We start from the raw sequence: 15651 nt of genomic DNA, 5'->3' as shown, positions 1-15651 counted from the left end.
GGGGTGGCAGGGAATGAGACGGTTCGATAGAATCACTGCCTCGATGGACATGAGTTTCAGCAAACTCTGGGAGATGGTGAAGGACAGGGAAGCCTGGCATGCTGTCCTCCAAGGGGTCACAAAGAGTCAGGCACAACTAAGCAACTGAAAAACACCACAACACAGATTATAAACCTGGTAACTCCACAAGCTGGTTTCTAGGAGCAGCTAGTTTAACTCAGTGTCACTCCAATTCACTGGGAACGGGGACTAGAAAGTTGTATAAACACAGGCACTCACTTCTGCGGAATCACACTATGGGAGTTGATTTTAACTCTGTATCCAAAATATCTTCACCCAGTAATCAGCCCAAATAAACTACCAGGGTGAAGGAGTCAACTCACCATGACAACCAGTAGAACCAGCACAAGAAAGCTCCGCCTCCCTGCTTACACACCCACACCGGGGGCAGGGAGGGGCACCGTTCGCCCTCAGGCCCTAGAGACCACGAGCAGGGGCTTAATGAACACCGTGCCTGTTTTACTGACTGAGCCCCCAAAGTTTTTTAATCTAACAGCCCCCAACCCAACTGGATTCTCTAGCTCAGCAGCTTGGGGCCACAGCCTGGGCACTGCTCAGTAGCCCCTTGTTGTGTGTCCCCAAATAAGACACCACAAGTGCCCCAGAAATCTCCAGTGCAGTCCCTCATCTGAACCCCAGGACACGGAATGTGTCCTATCTTCTCAGTTCTCAGGAACGTGCCCTGTCTTCTCAGTTCTCACAGGGCGGCACGGAGCGCCACTCCAGAAGCAAGGGCAAAGTTAATTTCATCAAACACCCCCACTGAGAAAGCCATGTCTTTTCAGCTCTGTTGGTCTGTCAGCACGGCACTCTGAAGAATCATTCATTGTTGCCCAAAACGAGTCACCAAGGAACCCAGCAGCCTCCACTTCTCTACAGACCTCTGAGCGCTCTTGCAAAGCCCCCATCCCCTCCTCCTGCCACTGAGCAAAAATAAGCCGCCAGGCCCAGCAGTTCCCACAGCGAGCTTCACCCGAACCAGCCGAGCCACGCCAGGCCCCTGCTGGCAAAACACGTCCTCCCGGCGGATGGGGTCATCTGCAGTCCACACTATCGACAGAGTCAGCATCCTGAAGAGATGCTTCAGTTAAGTATTTGGTATCAGTAGAGTTTCCCTTTCCAGTAATGTTCCAGTACTGACTCTGGCAGGTGTTAAGAATAGAGAACTCACAAGATTCAATCTTTGTCCTTGAAGAATACATATTCCAGCAGAAAAGCAAATGATCATGATCGATGCACAGGGGAGGATGCAAATAACTTTGCCTGGGCAACTCAGGCGAGCCAAGGGAACACAGGCAGTATCTGCAAAGGCCCACGTGGACACGGAGTTTTCAGTAAACAGGCACCACCGCATGACACCACCTGCAGGCAGCTGAATCTGGGAATGCGGAGGACCCTCGGATGCAGAGGCCGGCTGTAAGTTTCCACTGCGCTGCTGGTTGGCACCGCTAAACCCTCGCATTGTTCAAGAGTCAACCGTACTTAGAGGAGTCAAATCACAGCAACAGAAAGCAGCATGGTGCTTTCCAGGGACTGGGGGAGGGGGAAATGGGCAGCTGTTTAATGGGTAGACCTTTGTTTTTTAAATTTTTGGCTGCATCAGGTCTTAGCTGTGTTCTCCAGGTTCTTCCTTGCGGTATGCAGGCTCTCAGGTTGCCCTGTGGCACAAGAGATCTTAGTTCCCCAACCAGGGATGGAACCTGAGTCCTCAGCATTGCAAGGCAGATTCTTGAACCCCAGGCCCCCAGGGAAGTTCCCAATGGGTACAGTTTCAACGGTACAAGAGGAAACAGTTCTGGAGACTGGCTGCACAACAACGTGACTATACTTAAACTACTGACCACACATGTTTAAAAGGTTACAATGGTAACTTCTGTATTAAGTGTATTTTATCACAGTTTTTAAACACACTAAAGCCCACGTCTAGTCAAAGGTGGTATGTAAACCAGAGCTGTGACAGGAGTGAATTCGCCGCACACTGAAATGGTCTAGGTGGTAAGGCTTACTGACAGAGGGAAACAGGAGTGGAGGCAGCGGCGGGGGGAGGGCACTGAGGTCTCCCATCCAGCGAGCGATGTTACAGTAACAAGTACACCAGTGAGAAAACCCACTCAGTCACACAAGCTTTCATTCAAAAACTTATTCAGCACCTATCATGTGCCAAGCACTGGTTAGGAAACACGGAGAGCACAGGTTAAAAAAGCCCCCATCCTGGCCTCACACTGGCAATCCACTGCTGCCACACTGCCAGCAAGTGTGTGAGCAATAGAGGCACTTCTCCTGTGCAAGAAAAATAACGGGGCAGGGGAGGTGACGCCTGAGCAAGAAATCTGTATGACGCTGCGAAGCAGTGGCTACAGTTTCTGTAATAAAAATGGGAAACATTTGTCTGTCATCTTCATTGGGTTAGGAAATGGATCAGTTAACAAAAGATCATTTGATAGGAACACGTGAAAAACAAGCTTTGATATTGAAATACAATAAAACTGTGGTTCCTGTTTTCAGATGTTCCTCTCTGCAGAGCAATGTACTAATTCATAGCCCTGTTCTTCACATACTTATTTTAATTATTTTTCTGCAGGAAAAGTATGCATATGTTGGGGGGGGGCATTGGATTTATAAATATGGCATTTAAATGAATTTTAAAAGCATGAACTTTCCCTTTTTGTTAAAGATATTAAAGAACAAAAAAACACTACTTAACAAGACTACAAAGAAGTGCATAAAGATTAACTGTTGGAACCCAAATGCACTGAAAGAATTTCGAAACCACAGCAATTATAAAAATTGTGACTATAATCAAAAGATTAACATTTTTTAAGGTTTTTGATCATTAGATCTGTGATTTCTGAATAAGTCTTATTCTCCTAGGGCAACATTTCCAATCAGGTTAGGGAAAACCTATACTTGGGGATGGACAGAGCCCTAGATCATTCTGCTCACTCCTCTGACTTCACCGGCCAGGAGCCTGAGAGCAAGGTGAGAGGCCTGGCCGAGGGCACCCAGACAACGGGCCGAGGTGCCACGGTCTCTGGGCTCCGCGGGCACAGCCCCTCCCACTACACGGCAGCGAAGGCCGAAGACACGTATTGATTTTCTCTCATTCTAAAGCACACACTGGAAAACTGCACATCTACAGAGTGGATCCCGAATCCTGACAACAGGGAAGTGAACAGATGAGCACATTCCGTCTATAGAGCTCTAATACGCAGGTGCAGGAATTACTTTTATAAACACGAAGGACAAGTCTAACATTTTGTTCTCAATGTTTTTCGATACGGCTTTACTGAATAATGGCGCCAACCTGAATTCTGCAACGCTTGGTAAATCGCTGCTGTTGTGGCTGAGCTGTAATGTTAACCAACCAATTTAAAACCATTACCGACACAGAAACATGTATTTAGAGATTTTGTGCCAACTAAGAAACCACACAGTTTTTCAGTCATGTGTACAGGATACTCTCTATGGAATGCTAAATTCTCAAAACCACACTGGTTTTTGGGGTTACCTTTCTTGATTGCTCATTTTGGCATACATGGCTTTAACCAATTCCGGGCTCTTCAGAAAATGGTCTGTGATAATCAAGAACCTACGAGAAAAGGAGGAAAGGGTTTGGTTACTAGAAACATAGTAAAACAGACAAGGCCTTATCTACTTTATAGACATAGTTTATACATAAAGTATTCCTGTTGAATTTCTGATTAGCTTTAATTGACCTTCAAATGTTTTAAGAGGGTCACATACTATTTTTCCATTAGCAGTGAAAAGAAAATAAAAACCCTCAAAATATTTTTCTCCAATTTTACTTCTAAAAAATTTATCACAGTGATTCAAATTTATTCAATTTAAGGGAAGGGCCTACCATACTTTTTACTAATATCTAAGTTACAAAAGGAAAAAGTTCACTATAGTTTAAATGATAAAATGAAATTTAGCTCGGGTATAACAAAACACATTAAATTGTTTTAATCAAAAGTGTAGTGTTAAGATTAATCAGAGGAACAGACATGTCCTCCTTTTTCCTGAAACACACGCCGCCGAAGCCGTGAATGCTGGCTGGACTGTCTGCTCCTGAAGCACTCTCGAGCCACCACAAAAACCCCTCACTGTCAAGCGATGCACTCATCGAAACTCAGAGACCAACTTGGGGAAGCCCTGAGGCAAAGAGTGTAAGCATGCTTCTTCAAAGCACTACTGTGACAACTAAAAAGATTGAGCATACTATTAATTAACTCTGAATCGTATTTACCAGAGGGTATCTGAAGACTTAAGAACTAAGGAATATACTGCTCATAATCCAGGTTAGTACTAAGCATGACAGTAAAGCATTAATTATATCAACAAACACAGTTTAATCACTTCTTAGTAAATAACAGAATAAAAGCATATCTTTTAAGTATGATAGTCAAATGAAACATATTAACTACCATAACATAGCATCACTTCATATAAAAACAAAACCAAAACACACATTCTATTTCCCCCATAACCTTTCAAATAACGGAACAACACTGATGTAAAATATTTCTAACAATAATGAATATTATTCAAGATTCTCAATTTTCACATCAACTTAGGTAGGTCATCTAAGTGCGACAGTAGAAGTTCAGCCTATCAAGCCAGGTATACAAAATTGTGATTCTGAAGCTCATTCATAAACCACCTACTTGGAGCTCAAAACATCTTCCCTCAACAACTTTCATTCAAAAATGCAATGTTCCAAATACTGTGTGTAAGGGGCTAGGTCCCAGCCCCAGTTCCAAACTCTAACAGTGAAGAAAGACACGGGCACAGATAGGTAATCCGAGAGAAATGTCTTCGGTGTAACATACAGACACATCATGGATTACAGAAACAGCAGAGTTTATCTAACAAGAGGCCTGGGGTGGGGGTGGGGCGGTGGGGGGAGAGGTGATAGATGGGGCAGGGAAATCAAGAGTCGGTGAATCCCTAGTTGAAAAGGGAAGGAAGAGCATTTAAATTAGAGGTGACAAAAAGGACTTGAAAAGGCAACATGAAGGAAAGAAGAGCAGTGTGCTCTTGCTGTTGTTAAGTCACTAAGTCGTGTCCGACTCTGTGACCCCACGGGCTGCAGCCTGCCAGGCTCCTCTGTCCATGGAATTCTCCAGGCAACAACACTGGAGTGAGTTGCCATTTCCTCCTCCAGGGAATCTTCCCAACCCAGGCATCAAACCCATGTCTCCTGAATCACAGGCAGATTCTTTTACCACTGAGCCATCAGGGAAGCCCCATTTTCACTGTAGAACTATTTAAAGGATAATAACTGTCACTCATAATTTATCAATACAAATACAGGCAGAAAAAAGTATTCCATCTGGACATCCATACAGACAACTGGAATTCTTGGCTACATTACCTTACACTGAATGTCATAATCCTGGCTGCAAATAATATTATACATACAGAGCAAGATGGAATGCCAGTGGGAGGTAGGTTTTTTCCTTACAACTCAAAAGTGGTCATTTAAATAGTTGTCAATTACCTGTTAGTTTTTATTATGTTAGCTGCTGGGCCTGTTTTTCTAAATATAATATTACTCTCTGTTCTAGGGTACTGCACAAAGTTACAAGTAAATTCTCAACTTTCACTCAGATTTCATCGCACTGACTTTCTTACCCAATATCTGCTCCAGGGAAGAACCAAAGATAAAGACCTTAATAACCAGTAGAGATCCAATAGTGGTTAACATATTCTAAGTGACAAAATTCAAATTTGTGATTAAATTATTTCATAGAATTACTATTTCTGTAAATGCAAAAATTTTGTGGTAATATTTTATGAGGGAGGTGGGGTCCCACTAATCTGAAACATAAAATGCCACAAAGACATTTTACAGCCTGTAAGTAATACTCCAACTTTATAGAAAAACAGAACAAATTACCTTGGGAGAGAATCAAAAATACACTCCATCCAAAGCAGAAGTCCAAACAGAAAGGGCATCAGAGAAAGACATATTTACTTTACAGACAAAAAGGGCTAGCAATGGGATCCTTCCTAAGGCTTTCCTTGTTTTTTCAGCATATGTTAAACTTTAACTTATTGTTCAATTGTTGTAATTCAAGCTTTTACTCAGAACCTTTACCAGGAAAGTGACATCAGCTGTTCTTAAGCAGGCACATGTCTAACAAAACACTTACGGCCATTCCGACTCAGGCTGCTTCTGGTGAGCTTCTACGACATCAATCGCAATATTGAGGTTTTCTTCCAGCTCCTTCATTCTTTCAGAATTCAGGGATGTGAACAAAATCATTGACGAGTAGGCAACAATTTTTCTGTCTGGATGATTTAGGCAAGATCTTCCAAATAAAGAAATCAGGGTGTTGGCCCAATGATAAAATATGACAACTCATAAATGACAATAATCCAACTAACAAATTCAGTATACACTGACATTTCTAAGGATTTAACAAAGAATCACAACTTTGAAACATTATTTCTGGCAAAAATAGCAAATATAAAATTAGACACAAAACAAAGTATCCGATATGAAAGCTGCAGTTGACTCAGAAGCAAAAAGCAAATAACATCTGTTTAAAGAAAAAAATAAAGTGATTACATTTATAAAGCATTGAAACGCTCATTCTTATTAGAAAGAAAAATTAAAAGGCAAAAAAAGATACTTCCCAGACTACAGGCATCTCTTTACCAGTCTGAGGGACAGAATGTGCCAGGGAAAGATGATATACGGAGAACCTGGGAGTCAAAAGCCTCAGGATAACTCCTGGTTCCTCCATGTATCAGCTGCGTGACCTTAAAAGGTCACTGTATTATCAACTGTCAATTCTAATACGGTCATGCACTATGGCAGGACTTCTTTTCATTTAAACCTCATAATACTCTTCCGGAGGAGTTATTACCCTTTTTCACAGATGAAGAATGTGTTGACTTTACCTGCCCAAGGGCACAAAGCCAATACCTGCCAAAGCTGAGCTCAAACCTGGTTGTGTCTGTCTCACAAACGCATAGAGAGTGAAGGCACATAACTTCTTTCAGTGTGTTTTTTGACACAAAAATGGAACACGATGGCAAGACCTCCCTGGCTTCTGTGAGCACCAGGTCTCAAACCAATGTAAAACCACCAGGTAAACGCCGGCTGCCCTGTTGAGGACCTCTCCTGTGTTCCTATGACACCTGGACTCCCCTGAGTCACATCCCTTCTTACACAATGACACGCCTCCAGCATGGGCTTCAGGGAGTAGTAGATATACCTAAGTTACCCTTCTTCCAATCAGCTAGTTCAGAACTTGGCAGATATGAGGTGCTCAGACAGTTTTAAAGGAACAAATTCTCAAAAGTGAGCGGTGTTTATTTTATAGCTTGAATTCCACCAACTCCTCCTTCCAGCCTAAGCTCAGTTATTACTAACCATAAAGACTTTTTGCCTTCAACTCTAGTATCGACAGGAGTTTGAGAACCAGTTACCAGCGCAGTGAGCTAGAGATAACATGAGCATTTACCTCATCCTAACTCTGTACAGATGAGCCCAGAAAACCTAGCCAATCACGGCACAGAGTTTGGGCAGCTGGTATTCAAAAAGTGTAGGCTTGGATCCGGAGGGCAGCACAGGGCTCCCGCTGTAGCTGCGCCATTTATCAATGATTAGCATCAGCTCCGCCATTTGTCCAAATGGGGACAGTACCGCTTGTTCTGCGGGTACGTTGTTGTTGCTGTTTAGTCACTAAGTTATGGAGCCTGCCCTCTGTCCATGGGAGCCTCCAGGCAAGAATACTGGAGCGGGTTGCCATTTCCTACTCACGGGGATCTCCCCTACCCAGGGATCAACTCCGTGTCTCTTGCACTGCAGGCGGATTCTTCACACTGAGCCACCAGGGAAGCACGGGGACATCACAGAGGATGGGAAATGCACAGTAAACCCCAGCTCAGGGCACCTGAACAACAGCTGCTCTGGTGCTTACACTGTGGCCACCACCAAAGACACCCCCTGGTTGGAGTGGGCCCCGGATCAGAGGCAGGCCTCCTGCTCCTGCACAGGCCTTTCCCGCGGCCATCACCCGCCCACCTTTCATCTCAAGGCTCCGTTTCTTATGCACTAACACAGCTAATCAATGCAAAGCAGTCAATCACCAGAAACAATACCATGAACCAGCCGAGACAAACCCACTGACTTTCCAACACCTTACACTGGTCCATATCTACCAAGACGCACAGCACTGTGCTGAGCACAGAGATGCTCAGCTAACAAACATGTGACTAAGTCATTACCCATACTTCAGTACTTTATAGTTTTTTCTTTCACATTTTTTCCTTATTAAAAAGTGTCCTTAACACGATTTACTTAACCAAAACTTTTATTCACATAAAGTAAAAACTGACACACAATGAAGGGCACAAATCTTAAGTGGACAGCCCAATAAATTACTAGATATGCATACACCTATGTGACCGCCACCCAGACCAAGATACTGAACATTCGACCCAGGAGACGCCCTCACGCCTTCTCCCAGCAGTTACCAAACCTGCCACCACCTGCCAAGGGCAACTGCTGCCCTGAGTTCTATTACCAAGGTTAGCTCTTCCTGTTTTGGAACTTCACATAAGTGGAGTGATGTAACTACAACCTTCTCAGAAGTCAGAAAAATTCTTATCAATATACTCACAAGAAGAGCTCTGGGAATGCATGCATCCAAACAACAGACTGGGAGTCTTCATTCCGGGAGGCAATGTTGCCTAGAAACTGCAGGCCACAGCGAAATGCTGAGGGGTGACAAGAGCAAAACAGATTTGTGATGGAAAGAGTCTGAACTCACTAAAATATATCCTGAAAGGAAATATTCCTCATGTTATTCAACAGGAAGTTTCTGTTAGCGTCTCTCAACTATGAAAGTCTCTCACCACAGTGAAACTTTGGGCATGACGTTGATATTAAAATACCTTACCAAAACAATGCATGATGCTGCTGTTTAGTCCCTAAGTCATGCCTGACTCTGCAACCCCACAGACTATAGCCCGCCAGGCTCCCCTGTCCATGGCATTTCCCAGGCAAGAATACTGGAGCGGGTTGCTACTCCTTCTCCAGGGGATCTTCCCGACCCAGGGATCAAATCCGAGTCTCCTTCATTGGCAGGTGGCTTCTTTACCACCGAGCCACCAGGAAAGCCCTCACCAAAACAATATTTTATACAAAATTAATTAACTTTTAAAAAAGACTGTAACTGTAGGCACAAATTTACCTGTAATCACACTAAATATCACTGGAATATGTGTTCCAATTGAAACAGTTATCCTGAGACTGGATTTAAAACATACATGTAAAATACAAAGCTACAGAAGTACTGATGGTTAAAGAACGGTAAAAAGATACATAAGGCAAATACTAGCCTACAAAGGTAGTCATACACCACTTAAAGTCAGACATAATGAACTTTAAGGCAAAAAGCATTATTAGGTTTTCTAAAAAGTCATTTCAGAATTAATTTATCAGAAAGGCACAATTTTAAATTGGAATCATCTAATAATATGGTTTCAAATATATATAAAAGAAAAATGGACAAAAGTATACAGCAAAGAGAAAAATTCAGTTAAATTCAGCAATAACAATATATTTTCCCCAGTAAATTATAAAACAAGCAGACAAAACGATCAGCATATTTAGAAGATTTGAGTAAGATTTAATAACAACCTAGTTGACATATTTAGACTATTTCAACAAATAAAACTGCAAAATTCTGGACAAAACCCAGCACGCTGTCGAGTGCAGGTGAGGACGTGGAGCGGGGGAACTCTGGTTCACTGTGGGTGGGGATGAGACTCACGCAGCCACTTCATGAGACAGTCTGGTGGCTCCTTACAAACCCAAACAAACTCTTAGCACACAACTCGGCAATCGCACTCCGTGGTATTTACCCAAAGTAAATGAAAATTTTTGTCCGTACAAAACCCTGCACATGAATGTTTACAGCAACTTTACTCCTAACTGCCAACACCTGAAAGCAGCCAAGATGTCCCTTCAGTAGGCGAATGGATAAATAAACTGAGGTCCACCCAGACAATGGAGTATTATTTAGCACTAGAAAGAAATGAGCGACCAAGCTATGAAAAGGAACATTAAACACCACATGAAAAGCCAATCTGAAAAGGCTACAAACTGCGTGAGTCCAACTTTACAACATTCCGGAAAAGGCAAAACTATGGAGACAGTGAGAAGACAAGTGGCCACCAGGGGTCAGGGGCCGGGAGGGGGTGTGAACAGGTGGAGCACAGAGGGTCTTTAGGGCAGTGAAACTTCTCTGTATGATGTTACAATGATGGACACATGTGCTCCACATCTGTCCAAATCCATAGAACATATATGTGTATACATGTTATTGCTGTTCAGGCTCTAAGTCATGTCCAGCTCTTTGCAAGCCCATGGACTGCAGCCCGCCCAGCTCCTCTGCCCATGGGACTGCCCAGGCAAGAACACTGGAGTGGGCTACCACTGCCTCCTGCAGGGGATCTTCAAACCCACATCTCCTGCTTGGCAGGCAGATTCTTCACCGCTGAGCCACCCAGAAGTCCATGTGTCTACATACACATACGTATGGAAGAAAAGGCACTCGAGCCCATGGGAAAACCACAAGATTGTACTACACACACCAGACTGGCAAAAAATTCAGTTAGAAAATAACAAAGCGTTCATGAGAACGCAGTTCACTACGAACTCAAGGTTCTCTGAAGTCCTTTACACCAGTGAACAAAGCACATTTGAATTATTTTTGCCTGAGAACCAGCTACCAACTGCTGCCTCTTAGCTTCTCGCCCTGCTCTGCAGACATAAAGGCAGGCCTTCAGACGCCTCCTCCATCAGCTGGCCCGGCCCGCCCTGTGGGGAAGGGAGAGTTCCCCTCTGGTTCTGGGGTCATCCTCTGGCCAGGCTTCTCCTGCTTCTCTGGGCTCATCTCCGGCAGGAACAGCTTCTCTAGCGAGGCGCTCCCGCATAGCGGGACAACCAGCAGCGTCCAGCAGCCGGAGCTTCTTCAGGACGCTTCGAAGCCAGTTCCACGTTCTGGAAGCAGCCTGTGGACGACGTCCCCCTACACCGCACCCTCCACAAGGAGGCCTGGGTCTCAGACCTCGGGGGGAGCGGGGAGCCTCCTCCTGAGACACTCATCTCAGCCCTGGGGCCCTGGCCGCTCCTCCTGTGCGCAATTTCTGTGTTCTTCGGCATTCTCCTTACTTCTCAGTAGTCAATCCCTTGTTATTTCAAGCCTTTGTTATAGTTAGTAATTCTTTCTTTTAAACTTTCCCTATTCAAATTGCAGTGTGGTTTCCGTCTCCTGGTTGCACCCCAGCTGGTGCAGAGATGGCGAGAGGGGCCCGGGCAGCAGGGAGGAAGGGAAAGGGGAGCAAGAAAAGGTGTCGTCAGGCACAGCCTTGGAAAACACACACAGCTCAACCCGCCAGGACCGTGTCATCAGACAAAGAAGCCAAACTATCCTTTAACAAAGAAAATTTAATATGTGGCCATCAGTTAAACTAAAAAGGCAAGACTAAGGTAACACGGAGGTTAAGGCTACAGGAAACCACCACTCACCACCCTTAAAACTGGAGGCCCAAGGGGAGGGGGTGAGGCTCTGAGCACCCAGGAGCCTGGGGGCTCCACACAGGGGGCCCAGACCTCCCTGAGCGGGGGGGGCCTCAGCAAGGGCCAGGCTGGCTGACAGGTGTCTCAGAGGGAAAACCAAAAGGCTCCTGGGGGAAGGGAGCTGGAAAGGGGGCCGTTCAAGGGAGACACGAGTGGGGAGCAGTCGCTCTCCTTCCTGCTGCTTCCATTCACCCACAAGACCCTCCGCTGGCTGAACTTCACAGAACACAGAGGAGACACGAGTTTGTGGACACTGCTTACCCAGCAACACCGAACGGCACAGATGGCCAAGCTCAAAGCTGCGTAATGACAGCCTCGGAACCAGAGCAACGCTTAACACTGGACAATCACTAATGCAACTCACACCATTCTAAGTGCTTCATTTCACATAGATTCTTATTTATCATAACTCCCACCATATGGCAGGTTATCGTCATCTCCGTTTTTCGGGTGAAGACGTGGAGGCACAGCGGTCAAGCCCACGGTCCAGGTCAGCAACAACCCAGGGCCCTGGTCCATACCGGCTGCCACCCCGGACCGTGCACCGAGGAGGGCAGCCAGCCAGCCACTTCCCACGGGCACCCGATCCTGGTGTGCAGTCTGCGGTCACAGACACTGCCGTGGACGCCTGCACACCCACCCCTGCCCCGGCCCCGCCTCAGCTCACACCTGAGACCACAGGCCAGTGCCTCACAGGCCCCAGCTCCGCCCGCCCGGCACCCACGCTGCAGGGTCAGCGCCTGTTCTCAAGGTGGTTCCCTTGGGGCCAGGCAGCCCATACAGGCAGAGTGGAGGGTCGAGACCCTGAGTGAAACCAGAGCAGGACACTCCTGAGGAAGGAACACAGGCATGAACACAGCCTCGAGAGCCTAGGCGGGAGGCCAGAGGCGACAGTGCTGACAGGCACGCGCTGTTTCCCAAGAGCGGACACCCGCGTTCTGTCGGCATCATCGCACTTAACCCCACAACACCCCCGCAGACTCGGGGGCGACATCCCCCTGTGCAGTCACCAGAGCTAGGAAGGCAGGCCCCCAGCCCGGGCCACCACGCCCACAAGTGGCAGGAGCAGGATGGGTGAGAACATGCTGCAGCTCCTCCCAGGGACCGGGACCAGCTCGTCGGGAAGGAGCCACAGGAGAAGCTGGGATGAGACCAAGGCCCTGCTCCCTTAAAGGAAATCCCGCCAGGCAGCGACCAGGGGACATTTTCAAGGGCAGAGGACTTGCAGGCCTCCACCCTCCTAGACCCCTGTTCTGCTGGGCACGCGGGGCTCTGTCCACAGGCTCCCGAAACCCAGGCTTCCCTTCAGGCCCGTCGCTGCTGCTCCAGCACCTCAGAGGCAGAGCAGCTGTGAAGATGGAGAAGGCTGAGGCGTGTGAGCAGTCCGTGCTAGTCACTTACTCAGAGTAACGCGACAACTGGCCACTTTGAGAGTTGCGAAACTGTGGCCAAAAAGCAAAACACTGAGATAAAAAAAAAACTATGCAAACAAAATGCTGAAGCAAGACCCTCAAAACTGAATTAAGTTAACATTTAACCTAAAATAAAGCAGGATGCCAGACTGTCAGCACACGTTCACACCCTACACACAACCACCAAAGACGAGCGGCAACCAGTGTCTAGCGTGGCCGCACAGACGACGGCGGCTCTTCCTCCTCTTTTCTGAGCTTTTAAAAATCACTCTGCAAGTCCTCCAAGAAGAGCGCCTGACGGGCTCATGGCCCTCCACGGGATGGGAAAGGGTGCCCACATACACTATTGCTCATGGCCTGCCACGGGATGGGAAAGGGTGCCCGCATACACTATTGCTCATGGCCTGCCACGGGATGGGAAAGGGTGCCCGCATGCACTATCGCTCATGGCCTGCCACGGGATGGGAAAGGGTGCCGGTATGCACTATTGTCAGATTTGGACAAAAAGATAAATTCTTATAGAAATTAAAGAAGGAGAAATTACTGGACAGAGGGATAAGCTAGGGAGTAAATCCTGTTTCCCCAATTTTTTTTTTTTTTGCCTAATCCTCTTTGGAATCAGATGAAAAACTGTTTTGATGATAAATCCAGAGATGCATATTAAGTTAAGGCCTTTTTAAAAATTTATGTATTAAAAAAATTACTCTATAATAAAATTTTATAAAATGTTCATAATAAAAAAATCTTCATTTTAATCTTGTCATAGTTTAAAATGACATTAATATTTCTCCTGAATATTTCAGAATATTAACACTGAAATCCTTGTAAAATTTTCACACACACAAGAAGAGCCAACAATATAAGTCAGTCTGAAAGCCAATGAACCCAACAACTCATCACGCAACTAAAAATTAGCTCTCTGAATCAGAACACAATTCTGGGAAGGAAAACGTTTAAAGACATCCTAGAAACAAGAAAAGAAAACTCAAGGCAAGTACAAATGACAGTTTACTTTTACCAAACAGCTTATCAACTGATCTTTATGTAAATACTGCAAATGTTACAAAGCCCCTCAAAAAGCCCAACATTATTTTTATAGATTAGGGAAGAACAAAGGCCAAAAACAACATCAATAACTCAATTAAAATAACTCATGTCTATGTTTACATAAAATTTGATGAGCATAAGATATTCGTCACACCACTGCAATTATTCTCTGAAAATAATACTCTAAATATTATTTTGACAACGTAATTATAGTTCTTACCTCAAGAGCGGTAACAAAACTCTGGCACCAATATCCAGCTAAAAATCTATGAAGAATAAGGTTCTCACAGAAAAAGAATCAGAAGATGGTACAGGCGCTGTATTAGGAGCTAGAACACTTTTTAAAAAAAGATCTGTATTAAGTTTGAACTTATGCACTATAAAATGTGTTTAAGTTTCATTGTGCCACCAAAGTTTCATTCTTGAATTCCAAATAAGATTCATTAACATCACTGGCTGCCTCTTTCAAGAATGCATGAGAAACATCACTTTCATTCTCCTCCCGGCCTCAGTAATATCCTTCCAACTCGGTTAATAAACACAAGTTATCTACTTGAAATTGACACAACTGAAAAACTAAAGGAGACCTAAACAAATGGGAGAGATGTCCCACACTCATGGACCAGAACACTCAGCATCGTTATGATGGCAATTCTCCCCAAGTGGGTCTACAGATTCAACATAACTCCTAGTATCCACAATAAATAAACAGCTCTCACAACCTGACAGCGAAATTTAATAGCCCAATTAAAAACTGGGCAAAGATTCTGAATAGACAGTTCCCCAAAGATTTATAAATAACCAAAAAGCACATGAGAAGATGTTCAACACTGTTAGTCATTAGGGAAACGCAAATCAAAACCACAATGAGATACCACTTCACACCCACAAGGATGACTATAATCCAAAGAAAGGAAAACAAATGTCAGCAAGGATGTGGAGAAACTGGAACCTTGTTGGTGAAAGTATAAAAGCATCAGCTGCTATGGAAAAGTCTGACAGTTTCTTAAAAATTTAAATATAAAATTGATGTACCAATTCCCCTCCTAGGTATATACTCAAAAGAACTGAAAAAAACAGGTACTCAGATAAATCCACATACACACACGTTCATGGCAGCGCTATTCTGAACAGCCGAAGAGTGAGTGGCCCAAGAGTCAAACCATGGAGACAATGAATGAACAGATGAACAAAAATGTGGTCTGTGCACACAACGGAGTATCACTCAGTCATAAAAATACACGAAGCTCTGACACATGCTTAATGTGGATGAACCTCAAAAACCATTATGCTAAGTTAAAAAGCCAGGCAAAAAAGGTCACATAATTCTATGATTCCATTTATATGAAAAACCCAGACTTGGCAAACCCATAGCAACAAAACGCAGAATGGTGGTGGCCAGGAGCGGGAAGCGGCCTCTTGGGGGCACGGACTCTGTCTCTGGGGTGAGGAGAACCTTCCAGCCAGACAGAGGTGGCGGTGAGCAACACTGCCGCTGCACCAAACGCACCAGCTGCTCACTTTAAA

General features: G+C 45.0%; 1 protein-coding gene across 1 annotated transcript in view; it reads right to left on the bottom strand.

Moving 5' to 3' along the window:
- ATXN10 (ataxin 10) overlaps positions 1–15651 on the bottom strand; it is a 145162-nt gene that overhangs the window by 96599 nt on the left and 32912 nt on the right. The window contains exons 4-6 of the mRNA XM_052639835.1: positions 8700–8796; positions 6219–6377; positions 3569–3649 (exon numbers count right to left, since the gene is read on the bottom strand). Of these exons, the coding sequence (XP_052495795.1) occupies positions 3569–3649; positions 6219–6377; positions 8700–8796 (337 nt within the window). The remainder of the gene's footprint in view (positions 1–3568; positions 3650–6218; positions 6378–8699; positions 8797–15651) is intronic.

This window comes from Budorcas taxicolor, chromosome 5, assembly GCF_023091745.1.
Source record: "Budorcas taxicolor isolate Tak-1 chromosome 5, Takin1.1, whole genome shotgun sequence".
In the NCBI taxonomy this organism is placed as follows: domain Eukaryota; kingdom Metazoa; phylum Chordata; class Mammalia; order Artiodactyla; family Bovidae; genus Budorcas; species Budorcas taxicolor.
This window is presented reverse-complemented; position numbering and strand designations above follow the sequence as displayed.